The 26,210-nt window shown below is 62.1% G+C and overlaps 3 protein-coding genes across 3 annotated transcripts in view; all 3 read left to right on the top strand.

Moving 5' to 3' along the window:
* The window catches only part of BLTP2 (bridge-like lipid transfer protein family member 2), a 30,019-nt gene extending 26,825 nt beyond the window's left edge, over positions 1–3,194 (top strand). Inside the window, exons 34-39 of the mRNA XM_089772089.1 lie at positions 9–119; positions 204–339; positions 778–902; positions 1,103–1,204; positions 1,571–1,705; positions 2,621–3,194. Of these exons, the coding sequence (XP_089628215.1) occupies positions 9–119; positions 204–339; positions 778–902; positions 1,103–1,204; positions 1,571–1,705; positions 2,621–2,803 (792 nt within the window). The 3' untranslated portion in view covers positions 2,804–3,194. The remainder of the gene's footprint in view (positions 1–8; positions 120–203; positions 340–777; positions 903–1,102; positions 1,205–1,570; positions 1,706–2,620) is intronic.
* A 3,232-nt stretch (positions 3,195–6,426) lies between these two features.
* Positions 6,427–20,730, top strand: RSKR (ribosomal protein S6 kinase related). The gene is made up of 12 exons (XM_075904503.2): positions 6,427–6,553; positions 10,012–10,263; positions 10,645–10,728; positions 10,817–10,885; positions 11,300–11,369; positions 11,743–11,850; positions 12,107–12,147; positions 12,453–12,480; positions 12,618–12,707; positions 12,871–12,959; positions 13,474–13,584; positions 13,708–20,730. Exons 1-12 carry the CDS (start codon positions 6,506–6,508, stop codon positions 13,930–13,932), a joined length of 1,215 nt encoding a protein of 404 aa, XP_075760618.1. The 5' UTR covers positions 6,427–6,505; the 3' UTR covers positions 13,933–20,730.
* A 353-nt stretch (positions 20,731–21,083) lies between these two features.
* CRK (CRK proto-oncogene, adaptor protein) overlaps positions 21,084–26,210 on the top strand; it is a 30,460-nt gene continuing 25,333 nt past the window's right edge. The window contains exon 1 of the mRNA XM_075904504.2: positions 21,084–21,418. Coding sequence (XP_075760619.1) covers positions 21,175–21,418 — 244 coding nt within the window. The 5' untranslated portion in view covers positions 21,084–21,174. The remainder of the gene's footprint in view (positions 21,419–26,210) is intronic.

Below are 26,210 nucleotides of genomic sequence, written 5' to 3' on the forward strand. Positions count from 1 at the left end.
CCCCGCAGGTGGTGCTGCGCCCACAGAGCTCCTGCCAGTCGGGCCGGCAGCTGGCGCTGCGCATCTTCAGCAAGGTGCGGCCCCCGGTGGGAGGCATCTCCATCAAGGAGCACTTCGAGGTGAGGCTGTGAGGGGGCTGGGGCGCTGGAGCAGCGGGGGGCCCCTGCGGGTCCGCGGGCCCTGACCGGCGCCTCCTCCTGCAGGTGAACGTGGTGCCCCTGACCATCCAGCTCACCCACCAGTTCTTCCACCGCATGATGGGCTTCTTCTTCCCCGGGCGCAGCGTGGAGGAGGAGGAGCTGGGGGACGAGGAGGACAAGTCCAAGCTGGTGACGACGGGTGAGTGTGCTGGGCAGTGCAATGCTGGCGCACACCGGCCGCCCAGGGGGCCCCCAGGGGGCCGGCGGCGAGGGCTCCGCGTCGCAGCGTCCCTGGATCCAGCGCCGGCGGTGGGACAGGGCGGTTCTCGAGAGCCGCGTTGATCCCCAGCCAGGAGGGCAGCTCTCGCGTTTGGGGCAACGTGCTCTGGAAAGCGGGGAGGGGGCGGGTGCAGCCCTGGGCTGTGTCTGCTGTTGGCGCTGGGCTGGGGCTCCGGAAGGCCGAGGGCCACGGAAGGGGTCAGCAATGAGGGCCAGGCGCAGGGGGTGGAGCTCCGCCCCAGAGAGGACGAGCTCTGAGCAGAGAGGGCGCCTCAGCCGAGCCGGGGGGGCTGGAAATCCAGCGCCTGCTCATAGCGGGGAGGTGCCCACGGCCCCAGCGCTCGTCTCTCTCTCCCAGGCATGCCGGTGGTGAAGCCGAGGCAGCTGATTGCGGCTGACGACTCGCTGGGCCCGGGCAAAGGAGTGACCCAGGGACTGAACCGGACGACAGGGGTCAGGAGGTCCTTCCGGAAAGCCCCCGAGGTACCCGCCCTGCCGCCTGTCCCCTCGTCTGGGGAGTCCTGGCCCCGGGCTGGGGGGCTCCCCCGTGGGCCTGCAAAGCTCCCCTTGCATGCTGAGCAGCACGGGCAGAACAGGCCTGGCAGGGGGAGAGGAACCCAGTGCCCAGCCGTGCGCCTCGTCCCCTTTGCTGGCTCTGCTGACGGTGGCTCTGTCCCTCCCAGCACCCTGTGGACGACATTGACAAGATGAAGGAGCGTGCGGCCATGAACAACTCCTTCATCTACATCAAGATCCCCCAAGTGCCTCTCTGCGTCAGCTACAAGGTCAGCACCAGCCTCAGCCCGGTGCCCGGGGCGGGGCAGCCCCAGGGGGCTGGGGAGGGCGGAGCTGTGGGCGTGGCGGGGAGGGGAGCCGTGGCATGTGCAGGAACAGAATCTCCAACCTGAAGTTCATTTTCTGCCTCCCCTCTGCCCTGGGGCTCTGGCTGCTGCCGGGGGCCTTCTTCCTGCACTCTCACTTCCACGTGGTTGGCTGGGGACCAGGCCTCGCCCTGAGCTGTGGGCAGCGGGGAAGAGGGCGCTGCCCCACAGCTCCCTGCCCTGGGTCCCGTGTGCCCCGGAGCCCAGGGGTTCTGGCTGCTGGGTCTCGCTGGGAGCCCAGCCAGGGGTCTGACACGGCGTCTGGCGCAGGGCGAGAAGAACAGCGTGGACTGGGGCGACCTGAACCTGGTGCTGCCCTGCCTGGAGTATCACAACAACACGTGGACCTGGCTGGACTTCGCCATGGCTGTGAAGCGGGACAGCCGCAAGGCGCTGGTGGCACAGGTAAGGGCCCGGCCCGGCTCACAGGAGCCCCTCAGGGCCCCCGGTGCTTGGGGCACTCTGGAGGCAGCTGTTGGCACTGGGTTATGGCCCCCTCCCATCAGTCAGGCTGGGGCGTCAAGAGCAGAACGGCTACACTGGGTCCATCTTGCCCAGGGCCCCCTCTGCCCACAGCGGCCAAGGCCGGGTGCCCCAGGGGGAGGGAACAGAACTGGGAATCCTCACGTGATCCCTCCCCCGTTGCCCATTCCCAGACCCTGACCCACAGAGGCCCATCCTGGCTAACCGCCATTGATGGGCCTATACTCCATGACTATATTAAGCTCTTTCTTGAACCCTGTTAAAGTTCTGGCCTTCACAGCCTCCTCTGGCGAGGAGTTCCACAGGTTGACTGCGCGCTGTGTGAAGAAAAACTTCCTTTGGTTTGTTTTAAACCTGCTGCCTGTTAATTTAAATAACTTTTACTTATTCGCTTCTTCCACACCCGTCATGATTTTATAGACCTCTACCGTATCCCCCCCAGTCGCCTCTTTTCCAAGCTGAAAAGTCCCACTCTCATTAATCTCCCTCCCTATGGCAGCCGTTCCACCCCCTCATCATCTCTGCTGCCCATTCTCACCCGTTTTCAATGCCAAGAGATCGCTTGCGAGATGAGGAGGCCCCAGCTGTAGGCAGCATTGCACACGTGGGCGCCCCTGGAGGGATAGGCACAGCGAGACGTTCTGTCCCCTTGTAACGGTTCCCAGCGCTGTTGGCTGCGCTCTGGGGGGCTGTTTGCGGGACTCTCGCGGGGCCGCCCCGCTGTGGCGAGTGGCGGTAGACGGGCTAGCGCCGGCGCCGCGTGCGAACCTCGGGCTGGTTCCCAGTGCTCCTGTGCACGCCGCAAGGCTGCAGCTCCCGCGCTGTCGTCTCGTGCAGGTGATCAAGGAGAAGCTGCGTCTGAAGCCGGCTGCCGGGGCGGAGGCCCGGGGAAAGCTGGAGAGCAAGCCGGACGGCACCATCCAGCAGCAGGAGGAGGACGAGAAGGCGCGGTTGCTCATCGGCCTGAGTGTGGGCGAGAAGAACCCCGGCAAGAAGTCCATCTTCAGCCGGCGCAAATAGGGCCACACCGGCTGGCCAGGAAGGGACTCGGGCACAAGGCCCCTGGGCAACTGAGCTGGCACGCAGCCAGCAACTTTGTCTAGGTGGCGGGCTCTCGGCGGCCCAGCCCGGCCGTGGGGCCAGACCGATGGCGCGGGCAGAGCCCTGTCCCGCCAGCGGGCGGCCTGGCAGCAGGGAGGCTCCCCAGTGACGGGCGCTGGGGCGGCTGCGTCGGCCGGGCTGCTTTCATTTGCACAGAGGCGGGGTAGCGGGGGGCTCTTCGGGATCACGGGGCGTCCTGCGCGGGGGCTGCTGCCGAGCGCACTGTCTGCACCGCAGCGCGGCGGCTCCAGCCCGGGTCCCGTGGGGAGCGGGCACCGAGGAGAATTTAAATAAGAGTTTTTAATTTGGACCCATCTCTGTCCTGGTGTTACTGGTCAGTTCCCCAGCAGGGCCCAGCCTGGGCCACTCCCCCAGGACAGCGACCATCCCTTGGCGACTCTGGAGCCTCGCGGCCTTCTGAGCGGCCTTGCCCTGCAGCCCGTGGGCTGCCTCGCGCTCTGGGCTGTTCCTGGGGGTGTGGTTGGCAGCCTCTGGCAGGGCCCCGCCTTCCGGATCCAGGCGGGTGGCCCCGTTCCTGGCAGGCCCTGCCCTCGGGATCCAGCCTGGCGGCCCCGTTCCTGGCAGGCCCCCGCCTTCCGGATCCAGCCTGGCAGCCCCATTCCAGGCAGGGCCCCTCCTTCCGGATCCAGCCTGGCAGCCCCATTCCAGGCAGGCCCCCTCCTTCCGGATCCAGCCTGGCAGCCCCGTTCCTGGCAGGGCCCTGCCCTCGGGATCCAGCCTGGCGGCCCCGTTCCTGGCAGGCCCCCTCCTTCCAGATCCAGCCTGGCGGCCCCGTTCCTGGCAGGGCCCCGCCTTCCAGATCCAGCCTGGCAGCCCCGTTCCAGGCAGGGCCCCTCCTTCCGGATCCAGCCTGGCAGCCCCATTCCAGGCAGGCCCCCTCCTTCCAGATCCAGCCTGGCAGCCCCATTCCAGGCAGGCCCCCTCCTTCCGGATCCAGCCTGGCAGCCCCATTCCAGGCAGGGCCCCGCCTTCCGGATCCAGCCTGGCGGCCCCGTTCCTGGCAGGGCCCCGCCTTCCAGATCCAGCCTGGCAGCCCCATTCCAGGCAGGCCCCCTCCTTCCGGATCCAGCCTGGCGGCCCCGTTCCTGGCAGGCCCCCGCCTTCCAGATCCAGCCTGGCAGCCCCGTTCCAGGCAGGCCCCCTCCTTCCGGATCCAGCCTGGCGGCCCCGTTCCTGGCAAGGCCCCTCCTTCCGGATCCAGCCTGGCGGCCCCGTTCCTGGCAAGGCCCCGCCTTCCAGATCCAGCCTGGCGGCCCCGTTTCTGGCAGGGCCCCTCCTTCCAGATCCAGCCTGGCGGCCCCGTTCCTGGCAAGGCCCCTCCTTCCGGATCCAGCCTGGCGGCCCCGTTCCTGGCAAGGCCCCGCCTTCCAGATCCAGCCTGGCGGCCCCGTTCCTGGCAAGGCCCCTCCTTCCGGATCCAGCCTGGCGGCCCCGTTCCTGGCAGGGCCCCTCCTTCCAGATCCAGCCTGGCAGCCCCGTTCCAGGCAGGGCCCCTCCTTCCGGATCCAGCCTGGCGGCCCCGTTCCTGGCAAGGCCCCTCCTTCCAGATCCAGCCTGGCAGCCCCGTTCCAGGCAGGGCCCCTCCTTCCGGATCCAGCCTGGCGGCCCCGTTCCTGGCAAGCCCCCGCCTTCCGGATCCAGCCTGGCGGCCCCGTTCCTAGCAGGGCCCTGCCTTCCGGATCCGGCCTGGCAGCCCCGTTCCTAGCAGGGCCCTGCCTTCCGGATCCGGCCTGGCAGCCCCCTGCCTTCCGGATCCAGCCTGGCGGCCCCGTTCCTGGCAGGGCCCCGCCTTCCGGATCCAGCCTGGCGGCCCCGTTCCTGGCAGGGCCCCGCCTTCCGGATCCAGCCTGGCGGCCCCGTTCCTGGCAGGGCCCTGCCTTCCGGATCCAGCCTGGCGGCCCCGTTCCTGGCAGGGCCCCTCCTTCCGGATCCGGCCTGGCAGCCCCCTGCCTTCCGGATCCAGCCTGGCGGCCCCGTTCCTGGCAGGGCCCCGCCTTCCGGATCCAGCCTGGCGGCCCCGTTCCTGGCAGGGCCCCGCCTTCCGGATCCAGCCTGGCGGCCCCATTCCTGGCAGGGCCCCTCCTTCCGGATCCAGCCTGGCGGCCCCGTTCCTGGCAGGGCCCCGCCTTCCGGATCCAGCCTGGCGGCCCCGTTCCTGGCAGGGCCCCTCCTTCCGGATCCAGCCTGGCGGCCCCGTTCCTGGCAGGGCCCCGCCTTCCAGATCCAGCCTGGCAGCCCCGTTCCTGGCAAGGCCCCTCCTTCCGGATCCAGCCTGGCGGCCCCGTTCCTGGCAAGCCCCCGCCTTCCAGATCCAGCCTGGCGGCCCCGTTCCTGGCAAGGCCCCTCCTTCCGGATCCAGCCTGGCGGCCCCGTTCCTGGCAAGGCCCCTCCTTCCGGATCCAGCCTGGCGGCCCCGTTCCTGGCAAGGCCCCTCCTTCCGGATCCAGCCTGGCAGCCCCGTTCCAGGCAGGGCCCCTCCTTCCAGATCCAGCCTGGTGGCCCCGTTCCTGGCAGGGCCCTGCCCTCCGGATCCAGCCTGGCGGCCCCGTTCCTGGCAGGGCCCTGCCCTCCGGATCCAGCCTGGCAGCCCCGTTCCTGGCAGCCCCCTGCCTTCCGGATCCAGCCTGGCGGCCCCGTTCCTGGCAGGGCCCCGCCTTCCGGATCCAGCCTGGCAGCCCCGTTCCTAGCAGGGCCCTGCCTTCCGGATCCAGCCTGGCGGCCCCGTTCCTGGCAGCCCCCTGCCTTCCGGATCCAGCCTGGCGGCCCCGTTCCTGGCAGGGCCCCGCCTTCCGGATCCAGCCTGGCGGCCCCGTTCCTGGCAGGGCCCCTCCTTCCGGATCCAGCCTGGCGGCCCCGTTCCTGGCAGGGCCCCTCCTTCCGGATCCAGCCTGGCGGCCCCGTTCCTGGCAGGGCCTCGTGAATGCCACCTCTGGCCAGCATGGGGGCCATTGGAGCTGAGCTGTTACTCCCCTCCCCCTTGCTTGTGGATTAGCCTGAGTCCAGCTCACATGAACCTCTTGGCTTCACCTGTTTCCTGGGGAAGATCTCCAGTCTCCCGGCCCTGGGTCTGGCCCTACTGTGCTCGCAGTGGCCGCCCTCGGCTGCAGCAGGGGCTTAGGCACAGGCCTGGCTGTGGCGGCTCCTGGCTCAGAGACCCCCACTCCTCCCCTCCAGCACCTTTGCTCACAGCCCCCTGCCCGCCTGGCCCCTCCCTGGGTGGGCTGGGAGCAGCTGCTGGCCGAGGGAGGGGGATGGATCCTGGCTCCAGTTCTTTGCAGATCCCTGGCACCGCCCCCCATGGCCAGGCCCCCCCCATGGCTGGCCCCCCCCCCCATGGCTGCAGCCCTGGGCCCAGGTCCTGAATAGAGCAGCCCTGGGGCGGGGAGGGGGCGGCACGAGGAGCAGGGAACACGCAAATGGGCGGGGCCAGCATGGCACGGTGGGGGGCGGGGTCAGGTCGCTAGTTGCGCTATGCATGGGGGCGGGGTTTCGTTTGCATTATGCATGAGTGGGCGGGGCGCTATTTGCATTGTGCAGGGCACGGGCGGGCTGTTACGTAACCGGGCCGGCGGGGGATTAGCGGCCGGGGCAGGAGGCGCGATGGGCGCGGCCAGCAGCGACCCCCAGGCCCCGACGGGGCCCCTCAAGGTCTGTGGCGGGGCCGGGCGGTCTCGGCGCGATGCCGCCCACGTGTCAGTGCCACGCCGCTGGGGGGGGGTCGCGGTTCCCTGTTCCACGCCGCTGGGGGGGGGTCGCGGTTCCCTGTTCCACGCCGCTGCGGGGGGGGGGTCGCGGTTCCCTGTTCCACGCCGCTGCGGGGGGGGGGTCGCGGTTCCCTGTTCCACGCCGCTGCGGGAGGGGGGTCGCGGTTCCCTGTTCCACGCCGCTGGGGGGGGGGTCGCGGTTCCCTGTTCCACGCCGCTGCGGGGGGGGGGTCGCGGTTCCCTGTTCCACGCCGCTGGGGGGGGGTCGCGGTTCCCTGTTCCACGCCGCTGCGGGGGGGGGGTCGCGATTCCCTGTTCCACGCCGCTGCGGGAGGGGGGTCGCGGTTCCCTGTTCCACGCCGCTGGGGGGGGGTCGCGGTTCCCTGTTCCACGCCGCTGGGGGGGGGTCGCGGTTCCCTGTTCCACGCCGCTGGGGGGGGGTCGCGGTTCCCTGTTCCACGCCGCTGGGGGGGGGGTCGCGGTTCCCTGTTCCACGCCGCTGCGGGGGGGGGGGTCGCGGTTCCCTGTTCCACGCCGCTGGGGGGGGGTCGCGGTTCCCTGTTCCACGCCGCTGCGGGGGGGGGGGGTCGCGATTCCCTGTTCCACGCCGCTGCGGGGGGGGTCGCGGTTCCCTGTTCCACGCCGCTGGGGGGGGGGGGGTCGCGGTTCCCTGTTCCACGCCGCTGCGGGGGGGGTCGCGATTCCCTGTTCCACGCCGCTGGGGGGGGGGTCGCGGTTCCCTGTTCCACGCCGCTGCGGGGGGGGGGTCGCGGTTCCCTGTTCCACGCCGCTGCGGGGGGGGGGGTCGCGGTTCCCTGTTCCACGCCGCTGCGGGGGGGGTCGCGGTTCCCTGTTCCACGCCGCTGGGGGGGGGGGTCGCGGTTCCCTGTTCCACGCCGCTGCGGGGGGGGGGTCGCGGTTCCCTGTTCCACGCCGCTGCGGGGGGGGTCGCGGTTCCCTGTTCCACGCCGCTGGGGGGGGGGTCGCGGTTCCCTGTTCCACGCCGCTGCGGGGGGGGTCGCGGTTCCCTGTTCCACGCCGCTGCGGGGGGGTCGCGGTTCCCTGTTCCACGCCGCTGCGGGGGGGGGGTCGCGATTCCCTGTTCCACGCCGCTGCGGGGGGGGGGTCGCGATTCCCTGTTCCACGCCGCTGCGGGGGGGTCGCGATTCCCTGTTCCACGCCGCTGCGGGGGGGTCGCGATTCCCTGTTCCACGCCGCTGCGGGGGGGGGGTCGCGGTTCCCTGTTCCACGCCGCTGCGGGGGGGGGGTCGCGGTTCCCTGTTCCACGCCGCTGCGGGGGGGGTCGCGGTTCCCTGTTCCACGCCGCTGCGGGGGGGTCGCGATTCCCTGTTCCACGCCGCTGCGGGGGGGGGGTCGCGATTCCCTGTTCCACGCCGCTGCGGGGGGGGGGTCGCGATTCCCTGTTCCACGCCGCTGCGGGGGGGGTCGCGATTCCCTGTTCCACGCCGCTGCGGGGGGGGGGTCGCGATTCCCTGTTCCACGCCGCTGCGGGGGGGGTCGCGATTCCCTGTTCCACGCCGCTGCGGGGGGGGGGTCGCGATTCCCTGTTCCACGCCGCTGCGGGGGGGGGGTCGCGATTCCCTGTTCCACGCCGCTGCGGGGGGGGTCGCGGTTCCCTGTTCCACGCCGCTGCGGGGGGGGTCGCGGTTCCCTGTTCCACGCCGCTGCGGGGGGGGGGTCGCGATTCCCTGTTCCACGCCGCTGCGGGGGGGGGGTCGCGATTCCCTGTTCCACGCCGCTGCGGGGGGGGGGTCGCGATTCCCTGTTCCACGCCGCTGCGGGGGGGGTCGCGATTCCCTGTTCCACGCCGCTGCGGGGGGGGGGTCGCGGTTCCCTGTTCCACGCCGCTGCGGGGGGGGTCGCGATTCCCTGTTCCACGCCGCTGCGGGGGGGGTCGCGGTTCCCTGTTCCACGCCGCTGCGGGGGGGGTCGCGGTTCCCTGTTCCACGCCGCTGGGGGGGGGGTCGCGATTCCCTGTTCCACGCCGCTGGGGGGGGCCCTGCCCCAGAGCTGACTGCAGAGAGGGGGGGGTCGCGGTTCCCTATTCCACGCCACTGCCGGGGACCCGACCCTGCCCCAGAGCTGGCTGCAGGGGGGGGCTCGCGATTCCCTGTTCCACACCGCTGCGAGGGGCCCGGCCCTGCCCCAGAGCTGGCTGCAGGGGGGGGCTCGCGATTCCCTGTTCCACGCCGCTGGGGGGGGGTCGCGGTTCCCTGTTCCACGCCGCTGGGGGGGGGGTCGCGGTTCCCTGTTCCACGCCGCTGCGGGGGGGGTCGCGATTCCCTGTTCCACGCCGCTGCGGGGGGGGTCGCGGTTCCCTGTTCCACGCCGCTGGGGGGGGGGTCGCGGTTCCCTGTTCCACGCCGCTGCGGGGGGGGTCGCGGTTCCCTGTTCCACGCCGCTGCGGGGGGGGTCGCGGTTCCCTGTTCCACGCCGCTGCGGGGGGGTCGCGATTCCCTGTTCCACGCCGCTGCGGGGGGGGTCGCGATTCCCTGTTCCACGCCGCTGCGGGGGGGGGGTCGCGATTCCCTGTTCCACGCCGCTGCGGGGGGGGTCGCGATTCCCTGTTCCACGCCGCTGCGGGGGGGGGGTCGCGATTCCCTGTTCCACGCCGCTGCGGGGGGGGGGTCGCGGTTCCCTGTTCCACGCCGCTGCGGGGGGGGTCGCGGTTCCCTGTTCCACGCCGCTGCGGGGGGGGTCGCGGTTCCCTGTTCCACGCCGCTGCGGGGGGGTCGCGATTCCCTGTTCCACGCCGCTGCGGGGGGGGGGTCGCGATTCCCTGTTCCACGCCGCTGCGGGGGGGGGGTCGCGATTCCCTGTTCCACGCCGCTGCGGGGGGGGGGTCGCGATTCCCTGTTCCACGCCGCTGCGGGGGGGGGGTCGCGGTTCCCTGTTCCACGCCGCTGCGGGGGGGGTCGCGGTTCCCTGTTCCACGCCGCTGCGGGGGGGGTCGCGGTTCCCTGTTCCACGCCGCTGCGGGGGGGGTCGCGGTTCCCTGTTCCACGCCGCTGGGGGGGGGGTCGCGATTCCCTGTTCCACGCCGCTGCGGGGGGCCCTGCCCCAGAGCTGACTGCAGAGAGGGGGGGGTCGCGGTTCCCTATTCCACGCCACTGCCGGGGACCCGACCCTGCCCCAGAGCTGGCTGCAGGGGGGGGCTCGCGATTCCCTGTTCCACACCGCTGCGAGGGGCCCGGCCCTGCCCCAGAGCTGGCTGCAGGGGGGGGCTCGCGATTCCCTGTTCCACACCGCTGTGAGGGGCCTGGCCCTGCCCCAGAGCTGGCTGCAGGGGGGGCTTGCGATTCCCTGTTCCACACCGCTGCGAGGGGCCCGGCTCTGCCCCAGAGCTGGCTGCAGGGGGCTCACAGTTCCCTGGCTTCGCAGGGCAGGGGCTTGGTAGCTGAGCTGCCCTGGGTGCGGCGCTGGAGGAGCCTCGTGGCTGGCATCGGGGGCCCAGTGTCGGGGCTGGAGCGTTGCTGGGGCGCGAGGAGGAGGGCGCAGCCGCAGCGGTGCCCCGGCGAGCAGCTGCCCCGGCTGGCGGAGAAGGTGGCGTCGGAGTGGCCAATCCCGCAGTTCGTCTCGCTCTTCCTCCCGGAGTTCCCCGTCCGGCCTCCGGTGGGACAGCAGGAGCTCAAGGTGCGGGGCTGGCCCAATGGGGGCTTGGAATGAGTCCTGGCTAGGGCAGGGCCCTCGGCGGCCCCAGGTCCCGAGCTGGAGTCGGGGAGCCCAGCAGTGCTGGACACCACAGCCACAAGCTTCGCGAGGCCTCCTGCCTCCAGCCCTGGGCAACAACCGGCCTTTCCTCTCTGAGCCAAGTGCTGGAGCGAGGACGTGCCCCCCGGCAGGGGCCTGCCCCCCAGCCGTTGGGGTCCCGTCTAGATCCGAGGGGACGCCTTCCCACCCAGCCTGCTTCGGGGCTCCGGCCAGGAGACGCCCAGGGCTTGTCCTAGCGGAGGGCCCAGGCCGTACGGGCAGGAGCACTCACCCCCGTCCCCCGCTCTGGCTCCTTCCCTGTAGATTCTGGGCTTTGTTGCCAAAGGCTCCTTCGGGACGGTGCTGAAGGTGCTGGACTGCGGGCAGGAGAAGGTCTTTGCTGTGAAGGTGGGTGCCCCTCAGACACAGCCCCCTTCCCTGGGCCTGGCCCGCTCTCCCGGCTAGCTCGCCAGGCCCACGATTCCCTCTCTCGCAGGTGGTCCCCAAAGGGGAGGTGCTGCGGCGGGACACCCTGAAGCAGTGCAAGGAGGAAGTCAGCATCCAGGTAGCTGCGGCCCGGCGTGGGGCGCGCTGGAGGGGCGGGCGGCTCCCTCCGGAGGGGCGGCGTTGGGAGGAGCACTTGCCCAGTGCCCCTCCGAGGATCGGGGGCAGCTGGCTCCTCTGAGATGCCGTGGGGGTGGGGCTGTGTCCCGAGGTGGCGGGTTCGGATGCTTGGTGAGAGGGACTGAGCCTTCCTGTTCCTGCTGCCCCAGCCCCCTCTCCTCCCTGACTGTCCCCCTGCCCCAGCCCCCTCTCCTCCCTGACTGTCCCCCTGCCCCAGCCCCCTCTCCTCCCTGACTGTCCCCCTGCCCCAGCCCCCTCTCCTCCCTGACTGTCCCCCTGCCCCAGCCCCCTCTCCTCCCTGACTGTCCCCCTGCCCCAGCTCCCGTTCTCATGAGTCCTGTTTTTCTGTCCCCAGAGGCAGGTCAGCCACCCATTTGTTCACTGCTTAGGGGACAGCTGGCAGGGACAGCGGCATCTCTTCATTAGTGAGTCACCACCTGCCCCCCGGGGCTCCCCTAGCGTAGACCCCCCCCACGTGTGACCGACATGAAGCCTCTTGCTCCCCCTCAGTGGCTCTGGTGCTCCCGATGCCTGCGGATAAGGAGCCGCTTTGCAGCGCGCTCTCCTCCCCCGGGCTGGGTCGTCCGAGCAGGAGAGAGGCCCCGGCCTGGCTCCGTCCTCCTGGCCCTCTGGCTGCGAAGGGGAGCAGCCCGCTGCCGTGATCAGCCTGGGGCCGTGGAGGCAGGGTCTGCGGAGGTCTCTGATCTGCAGGAATGGGGAGCAGATGGTGTTTGCCTGACGCCCTGGCCCTCCACCTGCGAGCCGTAACGTCGGTCTGTCCGTCTTGCCCCCTTGCAGTGTGCACGTACTGCAGCACCGGAGACCTGTACTCGCTCTGGGCCGCCGCGGGGCGCTTGACAGAAGCCTCCATTCGCCTCTTTGCAGCCGAGCTGGTTCTGGTGCTGGGTGAGTGACCCGCGGAGGCGCCTGGGCTGCACCAGACCGTCCCTGGGGTTCCCCTGGGGCCGTGTGGCTGGGGCTGCCCAGGGATCCCCGGGCCTGGGACGGAGGCTCAGGGTAGAGGGGCCGGAGTTGAGGGCGTCACAGCTTCTTCTGGATCCTCAGAAGCGACGAGAGCCCAGATGCTGGGCCAGGCCTGTGGCTCCTCCAGCCGTGCCCGGTGGGGCTCTGGTGACCCTCCTCCTCCTTTCTCCTCCTCCAGGTTATCTGCACGACCTGGGCATTATGCACCGTGACGTGAAGGTACGTGCTCCCGGCGGCTGGGTGCCAGTCCGCCGGACGCTGGGGGTCCTTTCCCTCCCCACCCAGACGCTCGTCGGGTGGGGTGGCAGCTGGTTCTCCTGCTCCGCAGGGAGGGGGAGCAAGTGGGCGGCTGCTCTTTCCCCCACTAGTTTGGCGAGTGCTGCCCGAGGCCTGACCCAGCCCGTGGCGGGACCTGGGTGGCTTGGAGAGGGCTGGTCTCCTCACACTGGCCGCTGTGTGGGGCCTGGGCAGGCGCCCTCCCTGGGTGGGGAAGCCATGTGACCTCTGGCCTCTCTCCTTTCCAGATGGAGAACATCCTCCTGGATGAACGAGGTACGTAGCCCGGGGCGGCGGGGGCTGGGGCGGCCTGTGCTGCCAGCATCTGGGCAGGGCGGGGGCTGGGAGGGCAGCCAGGCTGGCGGGGTGCCGGGCAGGCTCTGGCAGGGCACTGACGCCGCGTGTGCGCCCAGGGCACGTGAAGCTGACAGACTTCGGCCTCTCCCGCCACCTGCGCCGAGGGGAGCGGGCGTCCACCATCTGCGGGACCCTGCAGTACATGGGTAAGCGGGGCGGGGCGGGGGGCCTGGCGGGGCCGGGAGGGGGGCCTGGCGGGGCCGGGCGGGGGGCCTGGCGGGGCCGGGCAGGGGGCCGGGCGGGGGGGCGGGCGGGGCGGAGGGCCGGGCCCAGCGTGGACCCTGACTCTCTCTTGCTTGGCACCGGCAGCCCCGGAAGTGCTGAGCGGAGGCCCCTACAGCCATTCTGCGGACTGGTGGTCGCTGGGCGTCCTGCTTTTTACCCTGGCTGCAGGGCAGGTGAGGCGACAGGGCTGGCGAGAGCCTGAGGGGGCAGATTCTCTGTGGTAGGGAGGGGAGGAGTCGGGGCAGCATCCCTCCTGCATGGGGCCCTCCGAGGCCACGGAGCCCCACTGGGCAGTGGGAAGGAGAAACTCGTCTTCCCTGCCTCTCCCAGAGGCTGCTGGCCGGGTCACCGGGCGTCTTGCTGCGAAGGCTGCCTCCAGTCTGCAGCCCCCCCAGCACGGCCAGTCTGCTGCCCGGTTCCCTGCCCCTCCCGGGCCAGGGACTGCATTGTGGCTCTTGTGCAACAGCCCAGGGAAGGGCTGGAGCCCCGAGAGCCTCTGGCCAGCTGAGGGCTGGAAGCACAGAGGGTCGGGTGGGTGGGTGCGTGCGGCCGGCGTGCGGTGCTCACGCTGCAGCCTGGATCTTGGGGCCAGGCCTGTGCAGAGGCAGCAGGGGGAGGCCGCACCCTCTGCTGCACTTTGGAAACGCTTCCTCCCAGGCCCTGATCACCCTGCCCTGTTGCCCCCAGTTCCCGGTTCCTCCAGAGCGAGACCACCTGGCCATGCTGGCGAGCGTGAACCGCTGCAGCTACGAGAGCCCAGGCTGCCTGAGCCGGGGGCTCTCTCTCCTGCTCAGCGAGGTAGGTGCCTCCCGCCCTCCTGCACCTCGGCTCCCCGGCCCCGCCTGGTCCCTCCCCTTTCCCGGCCCGAGCCTGTCTCCTGCACATGCAGCCCCTTCTCACTGGCGGGTTCTCCCTCCCCAGCTCCTCTGCCGGAACCCCCTGCGCCGCCCGCGCTACCTCCACCACTTCGAGAGCCACCTCTTCTTCCGGGGCGTGAGCTTCGACGCCGAGCTCCTGCAGAAGCAGCCGGTGCCGTGCGTTGTGGCTGCGCGGCAAGCGGAGGCGACAGCCCTGGGACCTTCCGGTGCCTTTGCAGATTTTGACTGTGACCTCCTGGCCTCCCTGAGCCGCCCCTGGCCTGACTGAGGCAGAGCGGGCCCGCTCCTCCGGCCTGCTGAGACCAGGCCACCTGCGAGACTCCGTCTCCTGACGGTTGCAGGCAGGGCCCTGTTCAACAGGCTCAGGAAATCCCCGTTGTGGCCCTCCTCCCCTGCGCCTCGGAGAGCAGCCAAGGGCACCCCGCCCCTCCGCCAGCCGTGGCTCTTCCCTGGGCCAGTAGCTAGGAATCGGCTCCCCTCCGTGGCACCCCCTGTCCCCAGGCCAGGCCGCAGGCCCTCCCCTTTCTCAGGTTAGACTGGCTGGGCCAGGCTCATGCATTCCCCTGGGGACCGGCAGCGGGCCCCTGCTCTGTATCAGAGCACCGTGGGGAAGGTTACCAAGCAGTAAGTGGCATTTCCAGTAGGCCGCGTGGCGGTGGCGGTGGGGCTGCGGGGCCGCGTGGCGGTGGCGGTGTGGCTGCGGGGCCGCGTGGCGGTGTGGCTGCGGGGCCGCGTGGCGGTGGCTGCGGGGCTGCGGGGCCGCGTGGCGGTGGCGGTGTGGCTGCGGGGCCGCGTGGCGGTGGCTGCGGGGCCGCGTGGCGGTGGCTGTGGGGCCGCGTGGCGGTGGCTGTGTGGGGAGGAAGGGAGGCTGCAGGGGGAGCTCCCAACATGTTGGATTAATCATTTGTGGGCCCCAGCTGAGGGCACAGCGAGGGCACCATTCCCAGATGGGCAGGCGCTTGCTGGGCGCTGCTCCCTCCCCCCCAGGGCTGCATGGATGGTGAAGGTGAGGCTGGAGGAAGTAAGCACCCCAGCCCTGCCCTGCCCCCCACAGGAGCCAAGCAGCCTCCACCCCCCCCCCCCCGCCCTGCAACCAGGGCAGGTGTGCATGGCCCGGCGCCCCTTCGGGGACATCAGTTGGTTGCTCCTCCACGGAGCTGTGAGCACGGGCGTGTACTTGGCACGGTTCACCCCCTCCCAGACGCCTGCCCCTTCTGCGGCGTAGGAACAGCCTGGCACCCGCCTGCCTCGCTGTGCCCTGTTGCAGCCCCTCTCCCGGCTCCTGCTGAGGCTCTGGCTGCCCTTTTCCCTCCCCCTTGCATTTACGCCCACCCCGCCGTGGCCCCCCAGTTGCGAGCCCTCGTCCCCCTCCGCCTGGCCCTGGCGAAAGCCGCCGTACGCAGCGCCAGGAGGAGGAGGCCAGCCGAGCATGGGCCCTGCTTCTCCCAGCGTTCCTCTGGGCAGGTGCGCTGGCTCCCTGGACAGCCGAGGAGCCGTGGGCGCTGTCCGGGGTTCTCTGCTCGGGGGCCCAGTCCGGCTCCCTCGATTTAAACCCCGACCCCACCCCGACCCGCTTTCTCATCATTTGTCCCCTGGCATCAGTTGAAGCCTGGGTCCAGTCATCACTCCCGCAAGGCTGGGGCGGGGCTTTTAGAAGCTGGTGGGTTTCAAATAGCAGCCTGGAGAACGGGGGAGGGGCTCTGATGTGCGGGGCGGGTCTGGGACTCCCCCAGAACAAGCTTGGTCCCCTCTCGTCGCAGAGATGGCTTCCTCGCTGATGTCACTTCCTCTTCACCAATTTCCGTTTCCGCCGCGCCCTGCCAAGGGACGCCGTAATGCCGAAAGCGTCCTTTCGCCCAAGCAGCAGAAGGCACTGCGCCCCACACTGGCTGCTGGGAGAGCAGGCAGCGGGCTCTACCTCCCCCCTGTGCCGCTGGCCCTGCAATGGCTGATGGAGGGTGGGGGGATTGGGGCTCCCACCAGTTTCAGTGGGGGCTGTGGCTGGGCTCATCTGTGTTGAAGCGGGTCAGACTGGGACCTGCTGGGGGCCGTGGGCAGAAGCGGGAGCGGAGATGAGGCTTGGGCAGCGGGGGCTGGATCAGGGTGACTGGGGGAGGGTGTGAGCGGCGGGGGCAGGTGTGAGCAGGAGATGAAGTGGTTCCAGAGGAGGAAACTGAGGCACAAGACGACAGCCAGGGCAACAGACCGCTCCTATTGGCTGGAAACAGGCCAGTGAGAGCTGCAAGGTTGTGCTGGGGGCCGGGCCAGCATGAGAAGCTTCTCCCCTCCCAGGCTCGCAGTATTCAGAGCAGCACGTGGCCCCGCATATGCAGGAGGGGGGCCAGCAGGAAGCCTGGCTGAGGGACCAGCTGGCTTGGAGCCATGTAGGTGATCACCTCCTGGCCAAAGCCTGCCTCTCGCATCCCAGCCCCTCTGTCCGCCTCCTGCACCTCTACCCCATGGAACCCAAACCTCCTGCACCTATAGCCCCTCCCAGCTCTAGCTGCCATCCCCCCTCTGACCCCTGCACTCCTCTTCCAGCTCAGAATCCTCTCCTGCAGCCCAGTTCCCTGCTCCATGTTATACCCCCTCTTCATCCAAACTCCCTTCCAGATCCCAATATCCTCTCCTGCATCTCAGTCCCTTACCCCCACCTCCATCCCAGACCCTCACACTTCCTCTATTCGTATCCTGGAAGTGTGGCCCTTGACCACTTTCCAAATTCTTGGAGTAGCCCCCCACCAAAAATTATTGCTCACCCCTGCTGTAGACTAACAGGCCGGAAGAGAGCGTGTTGGCCAGCCCCTTAGGGAGGAGCCAGCATCTTCCTGGTTCCAGGCTCTGCTCAGGAGGCCGTGCTGCCCCTGCCCTGGGAGATCCGCTACTCCTAAAGGGGAGCCCTTTGATTAGAAGCTGAGCCGCAGCCAGAGGAAAGCAGCCGTCTGTACATGGCAGGCCAGTCAGAGTCCCCTGGAGCAGCAGATGCCCAATGTCCAGTCAAGGTAATGAGTGTTTGTGAAACTAGCAGACATTAAAACCTTTGGTGTTGGACTTAATATTTTACTTTATTTAAATGAAGTTTGATAAATTAACATGAGAAAGTTCAGGTGCTTAATCGGTTTCATAATGTAATATTTCCTTTCTTACTGGTTCCATTAAATCATTCTTCCTAGCTGCAGCACTAGCAAAATGGCTTGGGCGTAATTATGTAATTAACAGTGACTGGGGGCCTGTGGAAAGGTTTGCATTGAGCCAGGTGGGCCATGGGCCAAAAAGTTTGAGAACCACTGGCCTAGAATAATCTGAGGTGTTAACTGTCGTCTTCCCCATCATCACCAATGGCCTTTTTCTGGCACCTCCCACGGACTCCATCCCCTTCTCCTACCACGCTTATCTGGGATGCCACTTGAATTCTGTTACCCTGACATTGTTATGTTGGATGCATATTCAGTAGGGGATGTTTCCTTTTCCCCTCATTTTTATTTCCTCACCTTGCTAATGGGGACGTGTCTTTTTCCAGCAGGTCAGTATGTCGTTGATCTCAACTTATTACGTGTCAATTCATTACCATGGGCCTTTTGTGGTTCTCGATCACATTTACTATTTCTGTCCTACCCAGTTATTCAGTCTGGTCTCAACTGGTTATGTTGGGTTTTCTAAGTAACGATGTTCCTGTGAAACGCAAGGGCATTCTTGGGTGCGCCTGTGCCATGCAAAGTCCCTCGCTTGCACCGCCATGGAGCCGGGCAAAAGGTCCCAAGCAGATGTGAGCTAACTGCTTTCTGGGTGAAGGGTCCCACACAAAACTAACAACTTTGCCTTGCTCAACATACAGGACGTGGCCTGTAGGTCTCTTGTGTTACAGCCAAACTACCAGAATAAACAATTGTTTGGGGAAAAAATACAACAGCAGCAGGGGGGTTAGCTAGAGCAGGCATTGCCCTTTAAGCATCTTTTTTTCCTTTTGTCCTTGCGGCCTAGAAAGAGTTGCACTGAACAGTGTCTTGCTTAGTCTTCACACTTGCTCTGCAAAAATACTTGCAGGGTCAAAGCTGTGCGCCCCCCCCCCCCAAACTGCTAATTAAAACAGTATGTAATGCTAATTTAATTAAAAACCAGTAAATGACAAAAAGGGGCAGGTATAATTGTATTCATCACCTGCTTATTAATATTAATTGTATGGAAGTTAATTTAGCTAAATAAGGGTTAATGTAAAGTAGTAATAAATGGGCAAATTAACATACTAAAATAAATAAAGTCTAACTGGTGCCAAATCATTGCCACTCACAACATTGTGTTGGGGGTCCAAGGTAAATGTGCGTCAACAGTAAAGTAGTCCATTAACCCTATCTGCTCCTCTGCCGCCTGTTTCTTCTCAAACATCTGGCATTATGAACAGGATCCCAGGGGAGAGTTGTGCCAGATCATCCTGTCTCCATGGGTAAGTCTGATGGGCTCTTTACTGCAACCACTGTTAGGGATTTTATTAACAGATTGGTAGGGAAATGGGAGGAGATCCTTATATGGATCCCTCCAGGCATCTTCAGGATTGGTCTGCCATTGAGGGGTGGGTGGAGGCCTCCCTGGCATCCAGGGATAGAAAAAGGTTGTGCTGGTGCAAGCTCTGTGTGAGGCTCTGTCGTGTTTTTGAAAAAAAGTTACTAACCTGAAAACGAAAATAACTCCACAGCAAATTGCTAAAAAGCAGCAAACCGTTAACCAAAGTGTGTTGGCAGCCACAATGGCTGAAAACGCATGTTATTTTTAATTCTCTTAAGTTAATAAAACCTGGCTCTAAAGAGTCAAACAAATGCCTTAAAGCAAGCTTCTCACCCCCATCCTGTCACCCACCTCCAGAGAAACAGAGGCTAGGGACACCATTCCTACTCTTCCTGGCTAATAACCATTGATGCACCTAACCTCCATTAATCTATTTAGCTCTTTTTTGAACCCTGTTAAAGTCCTAGCCTTCACCACATCCTCTGGCAAGGAGTTCCACAGATTAAACTGTGTGCTGAGTGAAGAAAAACTTCCTTTTGTTTGTTTTAAACCTACTGCCCATTAATTTCATTTGGTGATCCCTAGTTCTTATATTGTGGGAATAAGTAAATAACTTTTCCTTATTTACTTTTTCAAAACCAGTCATTATTTTATAGACCTCTATCATATCCCCCTTCACCCTTGTAAGTCTCCTCTTGTCTAAGCTGAAAAGTCCGAGTCTTTTTAATCTCTCTTCACATGGGACCCGTTCCAAACCCCTAATAATTTTTGTTGCCCTTTTCTGAACCTTTTCCGATGCCAGTATATCTTTTTGGAGATGAGATGACCATATCTGTAACTAGTATTCAAAATGTGGGTATAGCATGGTTTTATATAGAGGCATTAAGATATTTTCTGTCTTATTCTCTATTCCTTTTTTAATGACTCCTAGCATTCTCTTTGTTTTTTTGACTGGGGCAACAACAGTTTAAAAACAGCTTTGTCATGCAGAGTAAATGACAAGACAGCAAACATGGAACTGCTATGTACTTCAGTCACCTTCCTGATTAAAATGGTTCACCTTGTCTTAAAAGACAGTCTTTTGCAGCTACCCAATTTGCAGCCAAGGGTTTTAATTCAAACACTTATTGTTTTATGAAATGTGGCTTATGAATATAAATATTAATAAGTCAAAGGTGCTTTAGACAAAATACCTCATGAAACCTATAATGTAACAGTTTGCTGGATCTGTATATCTTATTTTGGTCCGTGTATCATTCTTGTATGTGAAGTTAGAAATATGAAGTGTGAGTCTGTTTATAGTTTAAAATGTATTAATGAGAGCCATTACTGGTGTTCTGGAAGCCTAATGACTTGGTGATCAGCTCAGTGACTTGTGAGCAGCCTTATTTGTCCTAAAAGCCCAAGTGGTGGTTGGTGCTAGAAAAACAGGTGACCATACCACCTGGTCCTGAAATCTTTTTTAATTCTGTTCTCCGTGGCACACCTCCGACTGCCTTGGAACACAGTTTAAGAAACACTGACTTAAATCCCACTGTGTGTACTTAGTAAGAACACTTTTGTTTACTATCAGACCCAGTGTAAATAATTGTTACCTGGAGGGAAGCAACCACTCTGCTTCTTTCTGGCTATGTCTACACTGCAGAGCTTTTCCGGGATACTGGCGATATCCCGGAAAAGCTATACCGCATCCAAGGAACGTGTCTTTTTTCTGGACAGTTTCCCAAAAAGCAGACGTGTTCTTTTGGCATCTCAGTAGTCCTCATTGTATGAGGAAGAAGGGATATTCTGAAAGAGGAGGTTTTTCCGAAATTTGGCCCCATGCAGTTGGCCAAATTTCAGAGAAGCCTCTTCTGAAAGAAAGAAAGAAAGAAAGAAAGAAAGAAAGAAAGAAAGAAAGAAAAAAAAAAAGCGGAAAAAGATACGCAAATTGCAAAGCACAATTTGCGTATCTTTTTCTGACTTTTCTTTGTGGTCTGGACATAGGGTCTTAGAGGGGTAACTTTCAAACCACGCAGTCCTGTGGCACCTTAGACTCTGTCTACACTACAAGGTTTTTGTGCAAAAACAGCCGGTTTGGTCAAAAACCGGTGGAGTGTCCACACCTCAAGCACATCTTTGCGCAAGAAACTCAACAGAGCCGAGGGCTTTGGCCGGCAGCGCCTCCTCTGGGCGAGGATAACTCCTCTTTGCACTACAGCTCTTGGGCACAAAGGCAGGCGTGGCCGCTGGGGGCTCCCGGAAACGCGCAGGTGCGCTGTCCTGGCCGTGCGGGGGGACGCTCGCTGGCGGCCGGCGCGTGTTTGCCGCGGAGCCCGGCAGTGCAGACAGAGCCCAGCGCCTCACGGCCGGGCTGGGCGGCTTGAGGGAGCGGGCTGCTCCAGATCTGGGTCCGGTTACCCCAACTCTGCGCCTGGGCTGGGGGGGTTGCTGGGCCCTGTCGCAGGCGCTCAGCCACAACCAACGGCCGCCGCAGACCGTTGCAGTCCGTCTTTTCCCGCCCGGGCGCGCGCACCGACCGTTACCAGCCGGCCCGCAGCGTGGGGGCGGGGCCAGCTTCCGCAGAGGCGCGCGGCGCCCCCCCCCCCCCGCGTCCAATCAGCCTGTCGCCGACCTTCTGCACATGGCGGCATAGTCCAGTCCCGCACGTACTCAGGACCTTCCTCCTGCTCCTGCCACCCGCGGCGCGCTCCCCCTCAGCGACCGTCCCCCAATGGCGGGTGCACCCGCCGCGCCAGTCGGCCCGTTCCACGCCCTCCCCTCGATGGCGGCTCTCCGCGCGCGCCCCTTCGAAAAGCCGCAGAGAAATGGCGGCCGCCCCTCGTGACCTTCCAATGGCCGCGCGGCCTGCGCGGGACGATGACGTCTCCGGACCGTCGCCCTTTTTCGCGGGCTACTTGTCGTCACGTCTGGTAGGTGAGGTCAGCGCAGGGGCCGCCATTTTGGGTGGCGGGGCCCGGAGCCGAGCGGGGGGCTTGGGCGGCGGCGGCCCGCAGCGGGAGCGGCCCCCATGGCCGGGCAGTTCGACGCCGAGGACCGGGCGAGCTGGTACTGGGGGCGGCTGAGCCGGGCCGAGGCGGTGTCGCTGCTGCAGGGGCAGCGCCACGGGACCTTCCTGGTGCGGGACTCGGGCACCATCCCCGGGGACTTCGTGCTGTCGGTGTCCGAGAGCTCGCGGGTCTCGCACTACATCGTCAACAGCCTGGCGCCGGCGGGCGGCCGCAGGGCGGGCGGCGAGGGCCCCGGGGCCCCGGGTGAGTGCGCCGCGCCGGGGGGGATTGTCCGACCCGGGCCTCGCTCGCTGGGCGCGGCCCAGCCCCCTGCTCGGGCTCCGCGCGGCGCGGGGCTTTCCCGCCCCCTGCGGCAGCGCTCGCGGCGGGGCAGCCACTCGCCCCAGATCGCCCGTCGCTCGGGGATCGCCCCGCCCGCCGGAGGCAGCTGACGCTCTAGCGCTGCCTGGTCGTGGAGCGATCGCACGAGGCGTTTGAAAACATTTGGCATAGTAGAGACTTGGGGGTGTGGGGGAAAGACCGTTAAATTCCTCGTTTTAATGAGAGATTCTTGAAGGGGGGGGTGAGATTTCCTTTGTTTAATTTCAAACCTCAAAATGACCGAGTCTGAAAAGGAAATATTTGAATTGCGTAATTTAAGTATTTAAACCGGTAACCTCTCTGAGATGTTACAAGTGGATGCTAAGCAAAATTACCCTGATTTTCTCCTTTCATTTGTGGAGAATAAGCAGATGTGTTATGCCTTCTAGAATGGCTTGAAATCTGATACATGAAAATACAAGTGTCAAACTGTGTTTTTAATTCAGTCACACAATATCATACATATAGGATCAAAGAAAAGTGGTTATACTTACCGGCTGGAGGACTGTATCCAAAAGCAGTGCTTCTGAATTTAGGAGTCATGCTGGACACAAGTTCCCAATGCAGCGCTGTTGCTAAAAGGAGTAATGTGATCCTTGGATGTATAAATGGAAATATTGAGCTGTAAGATACTACTTTTGAGTGGAGGATCACTGTAACCATTATTAGAATGTGTTCCATTCTATTGGCCACACTCCAAAAAGAATATGGAAAAATTTCGAGACAGTCCAAAAATTAGTCTCTTTGCTATTCTGGAAAACCTGAAATTCAGCAAGAGTAAATTAGTTCAATGTATTTAACTTTAAGAGGCGGTTACAAGGTGAATTGAACCTGGTATTTAAGTACCTTTGGAACCAGGATACTTATTCTGGAATAAAGTCTCATGTTTGCCTGTACAGACACATCAGAAGACCCAATAAGCAGTAGGGACTGGAAGTTGAAGCTAGTCAAATTCAACTGGAAATAAGTGTAAACTTTTGTGTGGAGAAGCAGCTAACTTTGGGAACAATTTAACAAAGAATGTGATGGATTCTCTATCACTTGACTGAATGCAGTCAAAATAGGACATTTAACAAGACATCTTCTTCCAAATTCAAATACAGGTTTTTGGGTTTGAGAAATTAATACGTGAAATGTTATGGCTGGTGTCATGCTGGACGGAATAAATTATCATAATGGTCCATTCCGGTGTCAAACCTTTTGAGTCTGAATTTTCTGCACCACTGCCTTTAAAATGGCACCAGAATGGGCATGGCAGATATGCCAGCCTTTCTGCTGGGGTATTAGCTTTTGTTTTGTAGTGTGCAAGATGCTTGGATTATAGGAACATAGTAATTCTCACACTGGATAAAACACATGGTCCATCTGATCCAACGTTTGTTCTGTGATGGAGGCCGGAACCACACAATTCAGAGGAAGGTGCAAGAAAGCTTGCAATAGGGAGTTGCAAGATAATCTGCTCCCTATTAAAACTCTCACTGACTCCCTAATACTTAGAAAATAGTTTGATCCCTGAAGCCTGGCATTTTTATCAGAGATGTGAATGGTTAACCAGTAAGCTTCACCCGTACCGGGTCATGCTTACCAGTTATGGTTAACTGGGAGCAGGGCCAGACTGGAGCAGCCCCCCCACCTGCTGTGGGCAGAGGGCTGCTCTAGTCTTTCTGGGCCAATGGTGTGTCGGCGAGGCCAGAACAGCCCATTGCGGGCAGGGGACGCTTGCAGCAGCCCAGCCTATGGTGCGTGCTGCAGACAGGGGGAGGGGAGGCAATCTAGCCCAGCTGGAGCAGCCTCCATTTAAGCAGTTCACTGGTTAAACATAACCTTCAGTGGTTAAATGATTAAATGGGATTTTTGCATCCCTAACTTTTAATACTTCAGTATTTACTATTAGCAATTTAATGTCCACTCTTTTTTAGTATTTTTCTTAGTCTATGCCATTCAGTAGCAGAGTTCCATCTTATAACCTGCGGGCAGGGAACCTGGCTGGGCTGCCATGGACAGGGGCTGCCTCAGTGGGCTACTTGCTAAAAGTGAGGCTTACTGGTTAACCTTTTACATCCCTACTGCAAACAAACAGCCTTCTTTTCCTGAGGCAGGGTCACTAGAATATGGAGATGTTTTTGGAGTGGGACAGATATCACTACTGAAAAATTGGGGTCCCAAAAGGACTTTGCTTTCCTTCTCAAAAAAGAGCCTAACACACACATCGTGAGCTTTTGTGGGTAAAGCCCACTTCAACAGATGACTGCTCATCAATGTAGATAAGTGAATGAAGTAATGGGATGGAGGGGAAAGAGTACAGTACAAATGTAATATAATCCGGCACCTTTAGGACTCAGAGGGTGCTGGATTATCAGATATGCCGAACTATTGGAAGGGGGGGCTATGAGGGGTCTGGGGTGGGGGGATACCACCTCAGACCCCTCATAGCCCCCCCTTCCGATAGTCTGGCTCTGCCCCAGGCATCCCTGGTTCAGCTGCTGCTGGTCAGTTTCAGCAGCAGCTGAATCAGGGAAACCTGCAGCAGAGCAGCTGGAGTGCTGCCGGGTTGGTCTGGTAGTGCTGACCCTTGGCGCGGCGAGACCAACCCGGCAGCACCCCAGCTGCTCTTGGGGACGCCTGGGGCAGAGCAGCTGGGAGGCTGCCGGGTTGGTCGCTGCACCTTGGTGCTGCGGGGACCAACCCTGCAGCACCCTAGCTGCTCTGTCCCAGGTGTACCCAAGTCAGCTGCTGCTGAAACTGATCAGGGGCTGATTCCAGGAAGCCAGGGCAGAGCAGCTCTGCCTCTGGCTTCCTGGAGTCAGCCGCGGCTGAATCGGGGACAGCTGGAGTGCTGCTGAGTTGGTCCCACAGCTACGGGACCTACCCGGCCGCACCCCAGCTGTTCTAACCCCGGCTTCCCAGATTCAGCCACTGGTCAGTTTTAGCAGTGGCTGAATCGGAGAAGCCGGGGGCAGAGCAGCTCCAATGGTCTGGCTGCCTGGAGCACTTCCGGGTTCCTGATGGTGCCGGACCATCGGGAGTGCGGGACCATCAGATGCCGGACCAATGGAGTTTTACTGTACTAAGAACTTCAGGAAATACTGGTAAGGTACATGCCTGCACAAACGTAACTCCTTCCTTGCAGGTGGTAAGAACCACTGCATGCACTTCTGCCACATTTCCTGTGATACTTCTAGCTGTACTGAATAATGGAGGGGTTACTTGGACCAGTATGGGAGATTTGTGATTGTAATACGAGGCAATATGGAGAGGGGAAATACTCCTGATCTCTGTATATGTGATCAAAGGAGAGATGTGCAAAAGAGAATCCGTATACCTCATTTCATGCTGCATTGTCAGTTATCAGCAAGTGAAGCACAGGATTAGCCTTGTCATGAGAATTGTCAGAAATGAGGTGGGGAATGTGTAGCCTATGGATTTCTTGAAGGATAAGTGAAAGTATAATGTTAGGTGGCAGTGTGGCCTGCCCAGATCCTGGCTTTCCCATGTGGAGCATGGAGAGGGGCTCAGATCCCACAGAGGGGCTATGCACAGAAGTGATTTAGCAAGAGGGGACCAGGATTAAGGGGATGAGTGGTAGGGAGGGATGAGAGGCATTGGGAGCTAAGGTGAGGGGGAGAGACACTGAGAAAGGAGATAGGGGGATGAGTAGCAGGGAGAATAGGGGCAGAGACTCTTTACAGCCCTACTTCGTTGTTGCATGATTTAGGAGGTTAACAATATTAATTTGGATAGTGTAGGCTATAAGTTTGCCAGTTAATCTGATCAGAAAATAAGGTTCTTGTCCCAGAATCAGGATTGAATAAGCAAAGGACTCTGGGGTGTGTGACAGGATGCTCATAATGAGATTAATATTTTAATAACATTTTAAACTAATTTTTCATTAGTTAGCAATCAAATGGTAAAATAAACCAGGGTTACAAATTCAGCATTAGTCTAAAGATACATGTGGTATTATTTCTATAAAGTTTTGGTTAATATACTCGCACCCTTTCTTGAGAACCTGGTGATAAGAGGCAAAGAACAAACTTCGCCTCTGGCATGCCAAGGCAGTTCAGGTCCAGTTCCTCAATTTTTGAGCTGGAGGTGCTGAATTTATTCAAGCTAGCTTTATCTTCCTCTGACTTGGTTTACTTTAACTTAAACCTACAATTAAAACTAATAGACACCCTAAAAAGACAAAGTTCCAGAGGGGTAGACGTGTTAGTCTGTAAATTTAAAAATGAGTAGTCCTGTGGCACCTTAGAGGCCAACAAATATATAGCATTATGAGATTTCGTGGGTAAAACGCACTTCAGATGAACTGGAGTGGAAATAAGACACCTAATATATTTATTTATATTTATATAAACAGCACAAAAGAAAGGGGGGTGGGGAAACTTGCCTGTCAATCTCTTAACTGCATTTTTACATCAAAAGCTAAGAATGGGACACTTCCAGCCCACTTACTTAGACTCATTAGCAGTGGTCCTAAAATTGACAGGTATGTCTCTGAGCTGCTATGCCTTCAGGAGACATGATCTGTGGTGAGGACATGCTTATAGAAAAGCAGTAGCTACTATATATTGTATAGCTACTGCTATAGTAAACTAGCTACACTCAACTGGCCAAATAGCTATACATGGCTAGTGGCTAGCATGTTGTGAGTTTCTGCTTAAAGAACAGTTAT

Source organism: Pelodiscus sinensis, chromosome 21 (assembly GCF_052426305.1).
Source record: "Pelodiscus sinensis isolate ZL-2025 chromosome 21, ASM5242630v1, whole genome shotgun sequence".
In the NCBI taxonomy this organism is placed as follows: domain Eukaryota; kingdom Metazoa; phylum Chordata; order Testudines; family Trionychidae; genus Pelodiscus; species Pelodiscus sinensis.

Coding starts and splice junctions, on each gene's coding strand:
- RSKR (XM_075904503.2), top strand. CDS start 6,506: ATGGGCGCGGCCAGCAGCGACCCCCAGGCCCCGACGGGGCCCCTCAAG. Junction 11,851..12,106: donor CGAGCTGGTTCTGGTGCTGG/GTGAGTGACCCG, acceptor CTCCTCCTCCAG/GTTATCTGCACGACCTGGGC. Junction 12,960..13,473: donor TTACCCTGGCTGCAGGGCAG/GTGAGGCGACAG, acceptor TGTTGCCCCCAG/TTCCCGGTTCCTCCAGAGCG.